The following is an 18210-nucleotide window of genomic DNA, read 5'->3' on the forward strand; positions in this document are numbered from 1 at the left end:
TTAACTCAAAGTAGATTTTCTCGAGTCAATGTCTCCGCGATATTTGAATTTCTATATCCAAAACTTACTTACACAGGTATAAAATTTAAGTAGATAGATTAAAATATAATACGTCATAGTTTTGTACTAATAATAAGTTGGACTAAGAGCATATCCATGAACAAGGAAACTAATTCAGTCCAATTTCCAGCCCACCTGTAGATTAACGTTAACGCTTTTCTTAAGAAGTAACGCAGAGTCAAACTCAATTTGCTGCCTTTTCCTAACTTAATGTTGCTAATTTTTTTTCTCAATTTCACTTAGGAATTCGTTTTTGTTTCCATATGAAACTCAACTTGAAGATGAATATACGATGCTGTCAGAGAAATTTTTCTTCTGCTTTGCCGCCTCTGGTTCCCATTCAACTTCCTTCTCCAAGGTAACGATTTCTTTCTTTCTGTCCGTCTGTTTTTCCCCAATTTGTTACTTTTAATTTAGAATTTATGTTATATTTGCACTCAATTAATATGGGTACCTCCCAAATTTGCCTTTTTTTTTGGTGATTTTCCATGGGTTCTAGTTGGAGTTCCAAGCTCTAACATCTGTGCTAAAATTCTGAACTTTCTTTTCATTGATTCTTATTTTATTTTAAGGGAAACCCATTTTTGGTATATATTGCCTGACGAAGTGAAAAGTGTGGCTCTTCTAAATCGATATTCTGAGCTCTTATCGCCATGTGAAAGAGAGAATGTTAATCGTATGAGTGGAGATCAGCTCAAGAAAAGAGCCTTGCTTGCTAGAGCCTTGGTTCGTACTACAATTGCCAGATGTAGGTTCCCTTTTTCTTTTTTCTGCTTATTATTTTATTCATATCATTCTTTTATCTTTGAATGTGTTTGTAATTGATAAGAAAAAAAGCTAGTATGCTTTTGTTTAGTCAGAATTAGATCAAGTTATTGGTTTTAATGTAACTAAAATTACTCAATTCCTGTTTCATATATCAATGTGTGCTATGTTACTCGGCTTAAGAGAGTTAGTGTAGGATACGGATATGTTTTCAACACGGGGATTCTCAAGTTTTTCTATGTTCCTTTTAGAAGATCATCGGAAGGTCATATACCGTGATGTCTATATAAATGTTGCATTCACCATCTTATTAGGGGTGAAAATAACTGCTAGAATCCTAGTATGTGATTTTGATTTTCTCTTTAACACGTGAAGGTTCAAGATATTAATTAGAATTGCGATTAGGATTCATGATCTCGAACCGAAGGAATAGTCTTGCTTGTTGTTCTTAGTATTATTTTTAAGCTTCATGTGTTCTTTCTGTAAGTGGTGTAAAATGTAATGGCCTTCTAGCAATGCGAAAATGCCTATCTGCAAAGCATGTTTTCGGCATTTGTATTTTAAAGACTATAGATTTCCTATATGACATGCTCTGCATAGACTACTAACATAGTCTGTGTATTGCTAGATCAGACAAATTGTGAAATCAATCCAAGATCTTTGAAGTTTAGGAAGAATATCTACGGGAAACCTGAGGTAAGTTCCAACTTGGATTAGTAAAGCATTTGCAATCCTTTTGTTTGCTTTCTTATCCCTCCGTTTCATCTTTTCGAATGTCATTTTGTATTCTCGCGTGCTCGTAATTGTATTTTTTGGCGTATCTAAATAGGTGGAGTGGCATAAAGATGACAACTTCAGCCCACCACCTTTGCATTTCAATATCTCACACACACCTTCGATGATTGCTTGCGGTGTGACAATCAATGCGCCGGTAAGTTGATTTCCATTCTTATTCTTCTTACATGATGAGTGTCAGTTTGTCTTTGTTGTAAGTTTTGCTACTTTGAGTAATCAAACTTGGTGCAAATTTCTTACCTAATTGTAGATTGGCATTGATGTTGAAGAGAAGCAACGAAAACTAAAGAACGATATTATAGCATTTGCTCAACGCTATTTTTCACCTTATGAAGTAAAACTTTTAACTTCTATATCAGACCCTGAAGTTCGGCGTCAGGAGTTTATTAAACTATGGACTCTCAAGGTAAACAAGATCTATCATGGTTGGGATATAAAATAAGTATTGCATACACGTTTTTTCTCAAGTGTTCGAGAATCCTGATATCTTTTTCAGGAGGCATATGTAAAGGCATTGGGAAAAGGCTTCTCAGCTATGCCTTTCAAGACCTTTACCATTCAGTTTAGGACTTCAACTTTAAGGTGTTTTCATCTTCCAGGGAACTCAGTTTCCAAGGTTTGTACCCGAACTTTATGAGTCCACAAACGTCATCGTCTATGTCACAATATGAATGTGGGGAGTTATAAATTGAAATTACTTATTTAGTCCTGTAAAAACTAAAACTAAAAGCATCGTTGAGTTAGTCATTTCACCTTATTGCTGAGCTTTTCGATCGGAAGTTTAACAACAAGAGTAAAAGAAGAGACGTGCTAAAAGTAGCATGCTAAAAGTAGCATGGAGGACTTTATACTAGGAGTTGGATTGCATTTTGTCCCCTTTACTCAAAAAATGAGCGAACTAGTCCCCATACGTTAGATAAAAAAACAAATTAATCATTCACGTCAGGTGTAACTGTCTGATTATTTTGTTAGCCATGTTCGTTTTTAATAGTAGAAATAGATGAGATTTTTAATAAGAAAGACCAGTTTGCTCTTTGATTTAATGTACACGGACTAATTGGTTCATTTTTTGTGTAAAGGGGCAAAATGTAATCTGACTTTTAGTACAACAAGCTCCAAAATACTTTTACCGAATACAAGTACACAGCTTTTAGCTTTTCGATCGTTTCCGTGTATTTTAAACTGAATTATATCTTGTTTTTTTTTCTATTAACGCTAGTAACATTTTCAGGCATCTGAGGTTATTGTTGAATCATCCAATGATCCCGGGAACCTCACAAACAATTGCCTATTTGCGCTCTTGGAAGTTGCCGGTTCTCATTACGCCGCCATTTGTGTAGAAAATGATGAAATTGTTAGAGGTTGGATTCTGATTCTCTTCGGTTTGCTTGTAGAATACATGGTTGCTAAAACGTTAATGTTCCATTCTTAGGTGAATCAAATACACCAATGAAATTGACCGTACGGAAAACCATTCCGTTTGTTGAAGATGTTTGCGTCTCCGGAACTGATGCAGTTCTACCCTTACGTGGCATAATTGAACAATAGCTGAAACTTGGGCGGTATTTATTTTTGATAGATTATTGATATATGAGATGCAATTGGCAAATTTCGCAATGTGAATTTAGCATAGGCATGTCTGGATCTTTTTTGGTTCTAGGCTTCAAACATTATCTATGAGACTGAAGCATTTGTTGCACTCCATTGTTAATTGTGTAGTTCTTATTGTTTTTTTTTCTTTGGCATCTTTATTTTTTAAAATTATCATTCAATTCGAGAGTGTGTTAAATACTCGACTTGTATATATTCAACCTTTCGGAAGTTTTTTCTTTCTTTCTTTTTTTAACAATTTCGTTATAGATTTTAATTATATCTTTTCTTTTTAATGTAATGTCTAGAACTATTTATATTCTTTTCCAATCCATAAACAGGAGGATAATGCGTTTCAACGTACTTGAATCTATATCTTTCTATATTGGCAACAATGCTCATGCCAGTTGAGTTAAGACTTCGAATTCATATTTTTATGCTCGTATACATATTGAATATGAGTATTAAGATGTAGAATAAGTATAATTTTATATTTGTGTTAGTGGATTTTTCTCTATAGAAGACTAGATTTTTGCCTAAGCAATACTCGGTCTAAATTACTATGATAACACTTATTTATTTTTTGTTATGCCTTTTTTTTTTCTTTAGAAGATTTAGTATTTAATTGAATTACTATGATAACACTTATTTATTTTTCATTTGGAATTTAGTTCATATACTTTTATTTTTAGGAATTTAGTTCTTTTGCTTTTCAAATTTCAAATTTTAGGTCCAACGATTAACACTGTTAAAATCATTTTATTATATTCAAATTCATATCAAGTTTTCAACCATTTCTCAGCTTATTGACACGTTATTGCTCAATCGCCCCTAGGGCTCGTTTCTAGCCAATTCGCATGATCTTTCACATGTCATCGAATATCACAATTCATATGTGTAATTGTACCAAATCAACTCAGATTTCATTTCAATCCACCATATAACCTAGCCAAATCATGTTTATATAATCCTAATGATCTGACTCGGATTTCAATATAGATATATGAATTAGTCAATTTGCATCTCAATCTGGCATAGCAGTGCATCATTAGATAACCGAAAGAAAGATACTGGCACAAATAGTGCATCATCAGACAATCTGAAACAGTTATACTGGCACACATAGTGCATGATTGGATAAAACGAAGCAATCATATTGGCACATAAGTGCATCATCGAATTTACCAAAGCAAATATACTGACACATAAGGTACATCATCAGATAAACCGAAGCAATCATACTGACACATAAGTGTATAATTGGAAGTACCAAAGTAAATATATTAACACACGAGGTGCATCATTGGATAAACTGAAGCAATCATACTGACACATAAGTGCATCATCTAATAGACCGAAGTATAACCCGTACAGTTAATAAGGTAACCAAATTTCAATTTCATCGCATAGTTCAATTCACATTTTATCATTCTCAATTCATCATTAATTCGCAATTCCAATACAACATATAACATGTACCACATATCAATTAAATCATAATCTTTTCTATTATATTCAATTTAGTTATCTATCTTGATTTACTATATCAATCACTACAATTTAGCTCATACAAGCATTATAAACTCACCTTATTACTAAATCATATAGTTTAACACGAGTACGCAACAATTAGATTGATCTCAGGTCATAAAAATACAAACCGTAAGCTCGCATCAGTCATCGTCGGCTCTCGCCTCTCCTTTCTCTCTCGACAATCTTGTGTCGTCTTTAGCTACGAATAATAATTCCATAATAACACAGTGTCAAAGTCCCAAATAACATTCAAATTCAAAGTCATACATAACTCGGACAAGCATAACCATCTACCTCCTATTTCTACCAAAATTTCATGACAAATTTACATTTTTGTTCAATTTGATCACTAATATACGAAATCAACAATTAAACTTTACAATTTAGTCTTTTTCTTAAACTAAGTTTAATTTCTATCAAATTCACACCCAATTCTTCAAGAAATCAACAATGGTAACTTTCTAAAACTTTAAAAGTTTTACAAATTGGTACATTGGCTAGCTAAATCAAGCTCCCGCGACCTCAAATCTATAAAAATTACAAGAAAATAACTTGAATTTCTTACCAATTTAATGGCTGAATGTGAAAGCTTTTAAATGGTTGTTCTTTCTTCTTCCGACCGTTAATTGGTGAAGAAGATGACGATTATCAATCTCTTTCCCATTTTCTTTATTATTTATAGTTCAATTAAGCTTAATTAATCTAGTTTAACTTAAATTAATCTAATTTAATTATGATAATCAAACTATTAATTTAACTTAGTGGATTCATCATCATCCACTTACAAGATGAAAACTAATAGTTTTATAACCATTTAATACTTTGGGAAATTGCTATATAGGTCGTCAAGCCTTTAGCTAATTAAAAATCTATAACGATTAAATTTTTATAATTTAGTTCCTAGGTCTTACTAAATTATTTAATCAAATTTCAATTCATCTATACACTAACTCTGTAAATATTCATATTTAATATTTATGGATTTGGTTTACGAAAATGAGGTTCCGAGACCATATTTTTCGACACCAATAAAAACAAGGTCGTTACATGATGCATCTCAAAATTGAGTATAGTATAAACACTAAATTCATAAATTGACCTTAATGGAAAATTTAGCACCATAAACAACAAGAGTCGGAAACAAACAAATAAAATAAAAGGATAAAATCTTATATTTGATGACAGTAAAAGGACTAAATTTAGAATTTGACCTTAACGAAACTTATTTTAGCAGTAAAAAATCTCTCTAGTCCCTCCAAAAAAAATTAGTGTAATTAATCTTTGTTAATTTTGAAGGTGACAAATTAAAGGCAATTAATTATAGCGTTAATGTCTTTCGTCAATTGTGCATAAATTTAATCAGTATAATAACAAATTTAGCTATCAATATTTACATATTTAGTTAAATTGATCTCGGTTCTAAAAAAATTCAATAAAATTAGCGTCAACATTTACACTTTGCAAAAATATTGTGGGCTAAATTTGTTAAATTATGACTAAATTGATAGAATGTGTAAATTATGAGAGATAAATTTGTTATTATGTTGGTCAAATTTATGTAAAATTGGTGAAAAACATTAACGATGCGATTAATTGTCCTTGGTTGCTCACTTTTGAAATTGGCATAAATTAAGATGGGAGCCAATTTGCTCAAAATTAAAATTGAGAGGGACCGGAGAGATCCTTTTACCTATTCCAGAGGAAAGCTCAAATATACCCCCGATTCTTGATTATTTCAAAAAGGCCTACCAAAGTTGTCGTTTAAAGCAGGGTGCAGCTAATGGCCTCACCGTATAAATATCAATCCAACCGCCGCCGTTAAAATCCCGCGCTCTGTTTTTGAAGCATTTTCCTTTTCTCATATCCATTTCCCTATAATTTTATAATTACATGCGCCCAAAAATAGCAATAAAGAACTCTCTCGTTGCTCAGGAATTTTTTCTAGCCTAGACCCTGTCTGTTTCTTGAGAAAATCGATGATAAAATCTTACAGAATTTCCTTTTTTTTCCAGATTTCTCGGCAGTCAACTCACTACTAGTTTGGTATACGGTACATTCTACGTCACAACTTTTTTTTCTGTATTTTGTAGTTTTTGACTTGGAAAGAATACATCCAGATCAACTGAAATAACGACTGTTGATAAATATTTGCTGGAAAAGCTGTATAAACAATCGATTTAGACGGGATTCCTTAGGTTATGAGTAGCATTTTTTTGCTTGAAATTGGTCCTCCTTCAAACAAAAACTATTTTTTGTCACATTTTTTTTCTGACTCGTTTTTATCAAAAAATTCAGTAACGGATAAAACAACAATTTTTTACAATTTAAATTGTTAAGCTACAACTTCTTTTGTAAAAGTGATCATTTAACTCAAAGTAGATTTTCTCGAGTCAAAGTCTCCGCGATATTTGAATTTCTATATCCAAAACTTACTTACAAGGGTATAAAATTTAAGTAGATAGATTAAACTATAATACGTCATAGTTTTGGACAAATAATAAGTTGGACTAAGAGCATATCCATAAACAGGGAAACTAATTCAGTCCAATTTCCAGCCCACCTGTAGATTAACGTTAACGCTTTTCTTAAGAAGTAACGCAGAGTCAAACTCAATTTGCTGCCTTTTCCTAAGTTAATGTTGCTATTTTTTTTCTTCTAAATTTCACTTAGTAATTCGTTTTTGTTTCCATACGAAACTCAACTTGAAGATGAATATACGATGCTTTCATCAGAGGGATCGGACAGAATTGATCATTCTTTAAAATCTTTGCTCTTTTCCCCGTTACATGAGAATAAATAAAGATGGATTGTTGTACTGGCCCAATTTTGTCCGGCCCAAACTAAAAATAGACAAACATAAATAAATAAAATAGACAAGTCTATTAAATAAAAAGTCCAATTTACAAACCCAAACACTACCCAAAACCCACCTAGCCCAATTAGCTCAATCTAGATCTCCTAAACACATATCAGGCTTAGAATGCTCCTCAACAAGTTAGCTCGAAAAAGCTCATACTGTGATATCTGGAGCACTTAGTTTCATTTTTACTCACTCTATGTTCTAGCAATGTTTGTTATTTTAGTTAATCTTTTTACTAAAGTTTTACCTCAATAAATTTCAGTCTTTTCCATGTTGCAACCTTGTTCAAGCATTTTTGCATTGAAATAATGATTAATGGACTAACAATATTATAAAGTATAAAAGGATTTCTGCATATCACTTTGAAAAATTTCTACATAGTACAGGGACCTGAAATAGGACCACTAGTTAGAAATAACCAAATTTGAAAGTTGGAAAGGTCTTGAAACGAATAGTCCAGATTGTGATTACCTCTTCGGGTTTCCTGTCAAAGATACCAGACTTGAATGGAAGGCGTGGTAACACATCAGTGATAGCACTTGGACGAATAACGAGCAATGTCGGTCTAAGCACCAAAAAAATAGACCATTCTCAAATGAAATTTTGTATTCATACAAATACCATGCATACACATCTAGCTAAGAGCATTTGATTTATTCCAATCATATTATCCTAATCGCTTGGCAAAAATATAAGCCTATAAAACAAATTCTACAAGTCCTATTCCCCAGAAAGCAACGTAATGGATCAATGAAACAATGAATCTCATCTCCACGAAGATATAGTGGATCAAGATGAAGCTACAAATCCTACATCTTGAAGTTGCAGTGGACTGAATTGAAACTACAATAGTGAATTTTATCTCCCTGAAGATGCAGCTGAGCAATATGAAACTACAAATCCTATATCTTTGAGACTACAGAGGATCGAATTGAAAATATAGTAGCGAAGCTTAGCTCTCTGAAGATGTAGAGGAGTAAGATAAAGCTACAACATTGAATCTTGTCTTTCTAAAGTTACAGTGAAACGGATAAAACAACAATTCCAGTCCCTCTGAAGTTGCAGTGGGTTGGAATGAAATTACAATTGCAAACATTATCTCCTTAAAGTAGCAATGGAGCAAAAAGAAGTTGTGACACTAAATCTTGCCTTCCTAAAGTTGTAGCAAAGCGGATTCAATAGAGTAGAGTAACCAATGAATAGAAAGAGTGGGTTACTTGAAAAAGAGAAGCACCAGAGAAGTTGAGATTTAGTGAGATCGGACAAAATTGGTCCTCCTTTAAAGTCTTTGCTTCCTTCCCGTTACTTGAGAATAAGTAAAGATGGGCAACTGTAATAGTCCAATTTTGTCCGACCCAAACTAAAATGGATAAACATAAATAAATAAAATAGACAAGTCCATTAAATAAAAAGTCCATTTTAGAGACCCAAATACTACCTAAAACCCATCTAGCCCAATTACCCAGAAGCCCAAATACAAACCCAAGCCCAAGACTCTAAAAAATTAACTAGAAACCTTAAAACCCTAAAGTCATCAATGTTGTTTCCCTCGCCAAGTCAGCAAGCATGTCCCCCAAGGTCTGACGCTTTCTCTACTACCATTTCACTGGAATGGCAAGGGGCGTGACTCCCACCGCTATTGACCAAAGGTCCCCTTGCCACCATTACAAAAAACCTGCAAAAAAAGAAAGAAACAGAAACAAAACATTAGAGAAACAGAGAAAAGAAACAAAAAAATATTATAACTCGAATATAAAGCCCAAAATCTTTTGTAAACATTTTTAACCATCAATGAAAATAGAGAACAAAAAGAACAAAAACAGATTAAAAAGGCATTTTTTCAGTTTAAATTTCAAAAACATAAAACGAAAGTTAGTTTTTTTTTTCTTTTACCTGAACGCCGATTCGTCTCCCTACCGTGGATGGATGAGGCCACTGTCTCCAATGACAGACAACCCCTCTCTGGTTTGATAGGAGAGGCTAAGGTGCCCTTTTCCAAAAAGTAAATGATGAAACTGAAAAGTATCTCTTTTTTTTTTTTTCCGGCTAGTTATTGGGATGTTTTAGTCCTGGATCTGTTTCCAAGGCTTCGAAAAGGTTCTAAAAACTTTTTTTTTTTAAAATTTTCAGCCACCAGATGTGGTGATCGCCGTCGCCGATGATCGGTGGCTGCGACAGAGCTGCAGCGGCCTTATGGTCGGACCAGGGGGAAGTTTTGAAAGAGAAAAAAAAGGTTTAAAAATGAATTTTTAAATTTTTTTTAATTTATATAGGGCCTCTGGTATGACATAATTTAGGCTTGGCTTCAAAAGCCCAAAACGACGTTGTTTTGAGGCCGACTTGATGACCCAACTTAGATCCTCTAGAATCTAAGTGTTTTTGAGGGGAATGGGCTAATTGTTGTTTAAGCCTTTTTGTTTTTTTTTTACTATCTTTTAATTTCGTCCCATTTTTTATTTTCGTTTTTTATTTCTATCCTTTTTATTTTATTTTTGTGCAATTTAGTCTCCCTGACTCACAGGTAACCTTTTTGGATGTGACTGTTTCAAAAAAAAAAACCTTTTTGGATGTGACACGTGTGCAGTGGTGGGGATAATAGCCCTTTTAGTCCTTGTACCTTTTCACATACGCTAATTTAGTCATTTATTTGCCTTTTTTTGTTTTTGCAATTCAGACTTTAAATTTTTTTTAAGTTTCAATTTAGCCTTTTATTTATTTAATTTGGCCCTTTGACTTTCTGCTTTTTTAATTTCCAGCACTCTTAAGTCATGCTATTTACATTTCCCCCTTTTTAAATTATACATTTTCCATTTTCATCCTTAAGTGATTATATTTTTTTGTGTTCACTTTTAATTAAATATGATGTTGATTATGTCATGATTATTATTGATTAATGTTATTATTATAGTTGTGTTTTTATTACTTTCATTTATATACTATAGTATTATTCCACTTTCACTTATATAGCTATTTTATTTCATTTTTGCCATCATCATAATTTATATTATTCCTTGAAACACTTGTTCATTTTCATATCACATTCTAATAAATTAATCGTATATCAATAAGTGTTATATTCATGTTTGCACAACACAAAAGAAGTAATTAAAACCAAGGTGATGTTTTCTTATTTTGGGATTTGAGAAGTTGTACTTCTAACTTACGGAGTATGACTTTCTCCTAGAATCGAAATAATTAAATATCTTTATTAAATTTGAAAATATGTAAGGTCTAGACAATAAATTAAGCGATGAACATTTTTATTTTTGGGGATTCAAGATGTTTTGCCCTAACTTACGGGACATGACTTCTTTCATCTTGATCGACTCAAAATAAGAAAGCCATTCCCATGAAATTTAATTTAGATAGTGATATTTTTAATGTTATCGAATAATATCATGCAAAATGTGGATCGCATTTTAAATTCTCTTCGAAATCTCAATTCCCGACATTAAGACATGAAGTAATCAACTAGGTACCAATTTTGAGCGTTATGAGGGTGCTAACCATTCCTCATACGTAACTAACTCTTGCACTCATTTTCTGGATTTTGTAGACAAAAAATTATCGTTTTAGTAATTTTAACCTTTTATTAAAAATTATTAAGTTTTGAGGTGATCCAATCATACCTAATAAAAAGGATTGGTGGCGACTCCGTCTTCGTTTTAAAATAAAAGTCGAGTTACCAAAAAAGGTTTTGACAAATACATATATGACATATAAGGATGATAATGGAGAAAAGCGAGGTGGTTGATGTTAAATCCATTACTGCACCACAACTAGCATGCTCTGTTGCATTATCTACTTTGTTTCACTATGAATGTGTAATATTAAAATTTACTACCATCTTCATAGATGTTGGATGTATCTATTCCCATTCCACACTGCCTTGCTTCAATTTTATTTTATTAATTACTTTTAATTTTTTTTACAAACAAGTAAATATTTAAATATAAAATATGTAAATTTTGTTATAACACATATTTTTGTCTTTTAATTTTTATAAATATATATACGTCAAATAATAAATTAATATAATGGAGTGGGGTAAGTAATCACTAATAAAATAAAATTCAACCACCTCATTCTGCATCCACTTTATTCGGATCTTATCATCTTCGAACATTGGTATATATTTGGAGGGTCATTTTTCATATCTATATTAGACACAAGTACTTTAAGGAAAAAATAAGAGGCGAAGCAACAGAGCTTGTACACATTCCAATAGTTAGTTAATTGGGGGTGAATGAATACATATTTGACATGGATGCTAGCTGATGTGCTGAACTAAGAACATAATCCGTCTTTTATTGCTATGCCAAGTGACATCTTTTACAGTGATGCCTTTTGCTACTTAGGGTCCGTTCTTTATTACTTTTGAAAAATATTGTGGAAAAGTACTTTTGAGAAGTGCTTTTGAAAAAATTGAGTGTTTGGTATTGTTGTCAAAAAGTACTTTTGAGAAATAAAATGTTCATTTTAGACATGGTATTATAAAGTAATAAATATGTATTTAAATAATGTTCAAATTAGTTAATTTTATGATATTTTAGCAAAATTATAAAAAATAATTTATCATAACTTATTGTTAATATTTTAATATTTTAATATTAAATTTAAATATTTCTAAGTAATTAATATTAATTATTTATTACATTTAATTAGAATATATAAACTATATTTAAATATTTAAATATAATAATTACATATTTGTAATTAGATATTGACACAATTGTATTATTATAAAAATTATTTTTTATTTTTAATTAATGCTTTTAACACATTTGTATTATTTTATTTTAAAATGTATTTGAATATATAACTCATATTAGATATTAACATAACATATAAAATATAAACCTAACAAATTAAAATATTACATATATTTAGATTAAAGTTTTAAAAAGAAATAATATTTATATACCAAATATAAATACTAAAAATTTTGGAAGAAGACAGAGGTTAAAAATGTAAATAGAAGCCAAAATCACTTTTGGTAGATGAAGAAGTTAAAAATTTTAACTTCTCCGTCTGCCAAAAAGTACTTTTTTTTAGTTGAAAATTTTTCTGAGATGATGTCTGCTTTTTATTACTTTTTAAGGAAAAATACTTTTATATGCAAAAACTCATCTGAAAAGCAATAAAGAACTCAGCCTTAGTATCCTCCACACCTGTTTTATCATTAAGCACTCATATAATTTATTTCTCTAATTTTTCAATCATGGTATATGTGTCCAGCTATGATCAGCTTTGTCAGCATGCAAATGGAGAGTTCAAACACCTATTCCTTTGTGGTTGATAATGTGTTGGTGAATAAATTTGTCAAATCATTGCTCTAATAAATTTGTTAGATTTTTATATATATTTTTCAATATTATATATATTTTTTTTCATTTTATCTCTGTTAATATGAATTATATATCTCAGATTATCTTTATATAAGATAGTTAACTTTTTATTTACTTATTTATAGAGGTAAATCGCAAATTTTCTCGAGTTAATAATTTTAGTCAGACTATGAAATGTTTAGCTTGTAACCTATATAAGATAGTAAAATTTTACACTTGATGGTATATGTTGGGTGTTCATACTTTTGTTACTTTAAGCATTTTCTTTTTGGGTAAACTACACCCATGGTCACTTTTGTTTACCTTAGGTTACATTTCAGTCACTTATTTTTGAAATGTTACGTTTTAGTCACTTACGTTATCGTGTTGTAACATTTTAGTCACTGAGCCGTTAATTGTCGTTAATGGTGTAATGGTAAGCTGATGGCACGTTAAATTATCATTTCAAACAAAAACTTTAGGTTAAATTTTACAATTAGTCCCCATAATTTTTCGTTTTGAGCAATTTAATTCTTTTATGTTCTTTTAACTTTCTTTCTTTTTTTTCTTTATTTTTCATTCTCTTCTGCTTCTCCCTCTGTTTTCCTACATTCTTTATTTCTTTTAATATACCAGGAAGTTGAATTGGTAGTGAAGAAAGAAGCATGGTATGAGTTTATGGGTTTTGGTTATAGGCAAATGATGACAATCGACTTCCTACTTCTTTTTTCACTACCAATTCGACTTCCTAATATGTTAAAAGAAATGGAAAATGTATGAAAACAAAGGGAGAAACAAAAGAGAATGGAAAAAAAGAGGAAAGTTTAAATAACATAAAAGAAAAAAATTAAATTACTTAAAAGGAAAAAATATAGGGATCAATTGTATAATTTAACCTAAAATTTTGTTTGAAATGATGATTTAACGTGCCACGTCAGCTTACCGTTACACCATTAACGACGATTAATGGCTCAGTGACTAAAATATTACAACATGATAACATAAATGACTAAAACGTAACATTTCAAATATAAATGACTAAAACGTAACCTAAGGTAAACAAAAGTGACCATAAGTGTAGTTTACTCTTTCTTTTTTTGAAAGAATATACTTGTAAATGAAGTTATTTAAGGGAAAGTGAGTGCAAATAGTTGGAAAATATTGAGATTGTAATTATCCATGTTAGGGTCTGTTTGATTGCCAGTAAAATATTTTCCGTAAAATGATTTCTGGAAAATGTTTTACTTTTCTGTAAAATGATTTACTGAAAAATATTTTCTGGTGTTTGATTGAATCAGTGTAAAATATTTTCTGCTGTTTGACAGATTTCCTGAAAATATTTTATGAAAAAGTTGTTTTTACATATATTAATATATATTAATAAATTTTTATATTTTAAATTGTTTTTACATATATTGCAATGATTTATTTATAATAATACTCAATTATTAAACTACAATATTAATCGTTATAAATTGAAAAAAAATGCATTCTTATTAGTTGGAAAAAAAAGTGAAGAGAAATGGCTAAAAATTTACCTTTTTTATTTTATTATTTATTAAATGGGAAGTAAACTTCATACAATACAACATTCTTGAGCAATAATTAAATTCCTAATAGACTAAACTTGTGATTAATTTGGTCAAAAATCAATCAAAGCTTAGGAGTTTGACACAATTAATTCAACCTTTCTCTATAAAATGAAGTATAAGCTTTATGGTAATCGAACATCTCTCTTAAGATCATCAAATGTTTTGTGAGAGTCAAATTTCTAATGGTTAACCATTTACAAATGATGAAGTATTGTTGTCTAAGAGAGAGAGTAGTGATATATGTATACCATATAAACATACACTACTTTTTCTAAATGTCTGTACATATTAACAAACTTTAATACAACAATACAACTACATGTTGTTGTCTAAGAGAGAGAGTAGTGATATATGTATACCATATAAACATACACTACTTTTTCTAAATGTCTGTACATATTAACAAACTTTAATACAACAATACAACTACATGCATGGTATTGATCCTTTACCTCCTTTTATGTATGTATATGTACTAGCTGATGTAGAATTTTAAGGGCAAGACTAGCTTGAAGATTCTTCTTAAGTCGGCTCCTTCCTTCATAGGGAAAAAAATACAGAACGAAGCTTGAATGAAGAAGAAGTCTCAACAACTTCAAGCTGCGTCATGATGATTGAGAAATTCTATTATACAAGGATACACTAGATCTACGGCCTGCATCAAAAGGAAGTGTAAATATTTAGGAGAAGCAATGTTCCAATTGGAATAACAGGAACATTTAGGACCTGTGCAGGGTCTGCCTGCTCACCGAAGAGAAATAACATCAGATTATTGTCAATATACATACAAGCAGATAATAACACTTCACAGAGAAACAATGCTTAAGCAATTTAGCTTCAATAACACTTGCCAAGGGTAAAAGCAGTTTGAGTGACGATCTAGAAGACATATAGTCCAATGATGATGCCAACGTAGTGACTGCTGCCAATCCAGAATCCTTTCCTTCATAACCTTATAAAAACAAGACATTTTAGCACTCCTATATATTGTTCAAGATACAAAGTCAAAGTAAGATGAAAAGTTTACTTATAAAACTATTCCATCAAGTAGCCTACCGGGACATATAGAACTCTTTTGGACTTATACAGCAACGATTTTGATTCCATCTAAGGGCCTTAAAGAGTTCAAAATTAATTGGCTCTACTCATAAAGGACTCAACATCATCCTGGTTGACATGCTTTAGCTGTGATAATTAAAACGCAACAGTTTGAACTCTTAGATTAGCCAAGCTGTTAAAATTGCTGTTAAAATGTTTAACCGGTCTAAAAAGTGATTATAAACTGTTTACAAGTCTATTTCAGTCGGTGCTGTGTCCAAAGGAAATGAAATTCAAGTTGGTCACAGCTTCAAAATGCTAAATAAATTCTAATCATAACAGAACAGAGAAATTAAACATGCAGTTATGTGTTAATATAACAAACTATTTTGCAATACCAAAAAGGTAATAGCCAAAAGGATATGCAGTAATAGGTTTTACATAGGTCATAAATGTAGATGAACAAGCAAGTTTTTACAGAATCTTACCACATCGTGATAGCATCGCATATAGCAAGATACTGCCCATAGAATGACCGATTGCAAGTAACTTGCCATCCTTTGGTTCACTCTTATCCTTTATGTATTCCATCTAAGATAAAAATTTTAGTTTAACAATACTCAAGTTAGTTGTCATGGCTTACGAATTGTCAGCTGGTGTACGCATCGCATAAGGGAGGCACCTCACCACAGCAGGGACGTCTTCTTCTAGGTAGTTATCAAAGTCCCAATCATACTTGGAAATAAGATCAAGTTGTTTCTGCATATCTTTTAGTGCTGTGGAAATGCTGTTTTGCATATCAAAAGCACGTACTGGAGATGATCTTTCAGCTTCTTCAATTATATTTACAAGCTTTTCAATTAAATCCGTAATTTGACTGGAAAAAGCATATCTTTTTTCTGTTTTTGAAAACCTCTTATAATCTGTACCCTTACCATAAAAATCCTTCCTCTGAGAAATAGAATCTAAAGGGTCTATATATTGTCCAAAATCCATTCCTTGTGTACTCAATCCAGCACCTCTAAGTTCAATAATCCAAGTATCATATCCTTGACTGCACATGAAGCGTGCGAACGAGGACTGAACATGAATTTGCATCATCAATAGACTTAAAAACAAGAACCCCAAGAAAGCTAAAAGCCTAGAAATTACAATCCAACGGAAGAAACTCTATAAACAGAACAAGCGTAACCTCACAAAGCCATAAGCTACGAAACCACAATCCAATGGAAGAAAAGTTAAGAACATCGAGAAATACAATTAAAAGCTAAAAATTAATAACAAAAAGAAACCCATAAAAGCTATGAGGTTTAGAAAATTACAAACCCATCACGTAGAAGCTTGGAAATTGCATTAATTCACCAACAGAAATAATTCAATGAGAATGAAGAATGGATTGAAATTCGGGTATAGGGTCGGAGCGGGAAGGATTGAGGGAATCGAAATGAAGAATGGATTGGAATGGGAGAAGCCACAGAAAATGAGTAGAAATGAAAGTGGAAATAGAAAACATACATTTCTAAAGAAAGTCTGCAAAGAAAATTTTGAAGCTGAGACGATGAGAGTGTAGAGAAGAGAATGGAAAATGTCTTACGGAAGGAAAATCGGTAAGACGTTTTCCAAAACTAAGGAAGTGATTTTACCCGTGTTTGTAAAAGGTTTTCCTTGTGGAATTCATTTTCCTCCAATCAAACACCGGAAAATGGGGAAAACCAATTCCGAAAAATATTTTCCCTATCAAACAGACCCTTAGTTTTATCGAAACACTTGTTGCAAAATCAATTTAGACCTTAAATTGAAACAAAGGTAAATCAAAGTGCTTTTTCAATAATAATTATTTATATTATTTGTATAAATTTTTAAATATTTTTATTAAAATAAATTAGAATAAAACTAACTATTTCAATTTTTTTGAAACCAATAGTGACGTAAGAGATAATAAATGTGTTTATGGACCAGGTCGGGCTGGGTCTAAGTATATTATTAATATATTTTATGCCCGAAATATGAGTTTAAAATTTTGCCAAAGTTTGTCTATATTCATAAATGGTTAACTCAAGCTCCTCTTAAACCCATTCATATTATTATTTTTTAAAAATTTTAAAAAATATATTTATATTATTTAAATTTAATAATTTCATATATTTTTTTATTTATTAAAAAATTATATGTAATTATCTTAACATTTTTAATGTTTACGTTATAGTAATATTTATATATTACTGTATATTTAATTTTTATGTGTTGTAAATTACATGATATAAAATATTACAAACTAAAGAAAGAGTCGGTCCGGACTTGGACCTTGAATGTTCTCTCCACTATGAAAAGTTACAAAATTATCACCAAACTACTCAAATTTGTCTTTTTATTATTATTATCACTAGTTGACTAACAGTACAACTTTTAAATTTTACATAATAGTAATTTTAACTCTCAATATTATAAAGAAGTGCAAAACTCAATATAATAGAAACACCAAAAAATTCAAGATAATAAATTTCATATTATCTCATTTTTTTTTAAAATTTACCCCCAATATTATAAAGAAGAGCAAACAAAAAAATACTAAATTACACAATGCGTAAATATCGAGAGTTAATTTTTTTATAATCAATACTAAATTTGACATATTTTATAAATGTTGAGA

General features: G+C 30.8%; 2 protein-coding genes across 3 annotated transcripts; one reads left to right on the plus strand and one right to left on the minus strand.

The window, feature by feature from the left end:
• The first annotated feature begins 164 nt into the window (after window positions 1-164).
• On the plus strand, window positions 165-3449 carry LOC107928157 (4'-phosphopantetheinyl transferase HetI). The gene is made up of 9 exons (XM_041087625.1): window positions 165-227; window positions 304-418; window positions 633-808; window positions 1454-1521; window positions 1655-1756; window positions 1871-2026; window positions 2117-2236; window positions 2852-2981; window positions 3053-3449. The coding sequence occupies exons 2-9, from the start codon at window positions 324-326 to the stop codon at window positions 3166-3168; spliced, it is 963 nt and encodes a 320-aa protein (XP_040943559.1). The 5' UTR covers window positions 165-227; window positions 304-323; the 3' UTR covers window positions 3169-3449.
• An 11169-nt stretch (window positions 3450-14618) lies between these two features.
• On the minus strand, window positions 14619-17289 carry LOC107928125 (uncharacterized). 2 transcript variants are annotated; one of them, XM_041087626.1, is made up of 4 exons: window positions 16248-17289; window positions 16049-16151; window positions 15374-15474; window positions 14619-15177 (listed from the first exon to the last, which is right to left on the minus strand). In XM_041087626.1, exons 1-4 carry the CDS (start codon window positions 16659-16661, stop codon window positions 15118-15120), a joined length of 678 nt encoding a protein of 225 aa, XP_040943560.1. In that variant the 5' UTR covers window positions 16662-17289; the 3' UTR covers window positions 14619-15117. The 2 variants fall into 2 exon arrangements, 1 of the variants encoding a protein (XP_040943560.1); XR_005909628.1 differs by lacking the exon at window positions 14619-15177 and adding an exon at window positions 15579-15707 and having other exon boundaries at window positions 15369-15474; window positions 16049-17289.
• Window positions 17290-18210: the final 921 nt, after the last annotated feature.

Source organism: Gossypium hirsutum, chromosome D01 (assembly GCF_007990345.1).
Source record: "Gossypium hirsutum isolate 1008001.06 chromosome D01, Gossypium_hirsutum_v2.1, whole genome shotgun sequence".
NCBI lineage: Eukaryota > Viridiplantae > Streptophyta > Magnoliopsida > Malvales > Malvaceae > Gossypium > Gossypium hirsutum.

What these genes read in the sequence shown, in the direction of transcription:
- LOC107928125 (XM_041087626.1), bottom strand. Translation starts at nt 16,661, where the DNA reads ATGATGCAAATTCATGTTCAGTCCTCGTTCGCACGCTTCATGTGCAGT. An exon ending in AAGAAGACGTCCCTGCTGTG is followed by an intron (nt 16,152 to 16,247) that starts GTGAGGTGCCTC and finishes TTTTTATCTTAG; the next exon opens with ATGGAATACATAAAGGATAA. An exon ending in TCAAACTGCTTTTACCCTTG is followed by an intron (nt 15,178 to 15,373) that starts GCAAGTGTTATT and finishes CTTTTGATGCAG; the next exon opens with GCCGTAGATCTAGTGTATCC.
- LOC107928157 (XM_041087625.1), top strand. Translation starts at nt 324, where the DNA reads ATGAAACTCAACTTGAAGATGAATATACGATGCTGTCAGAGAAATTTT. An exon ending in ATTCAACTTCCTTCTCCAAG is followed by an intron (nt 419 to 632) that starts GTAACGATTTCT and finishes TTTTATTTTAAG; the next exon opens with GGAAACCCATTTTTGGTATA. An exon ending in TTAAACTATGGACTCTCAAG is followed by an intron (nt 2,027 to 2,116) that starts GTAAACAAGATC and finishes TATCTTTTTCAG; the next exon opens with GAGGCATATGTAAAGGCATT.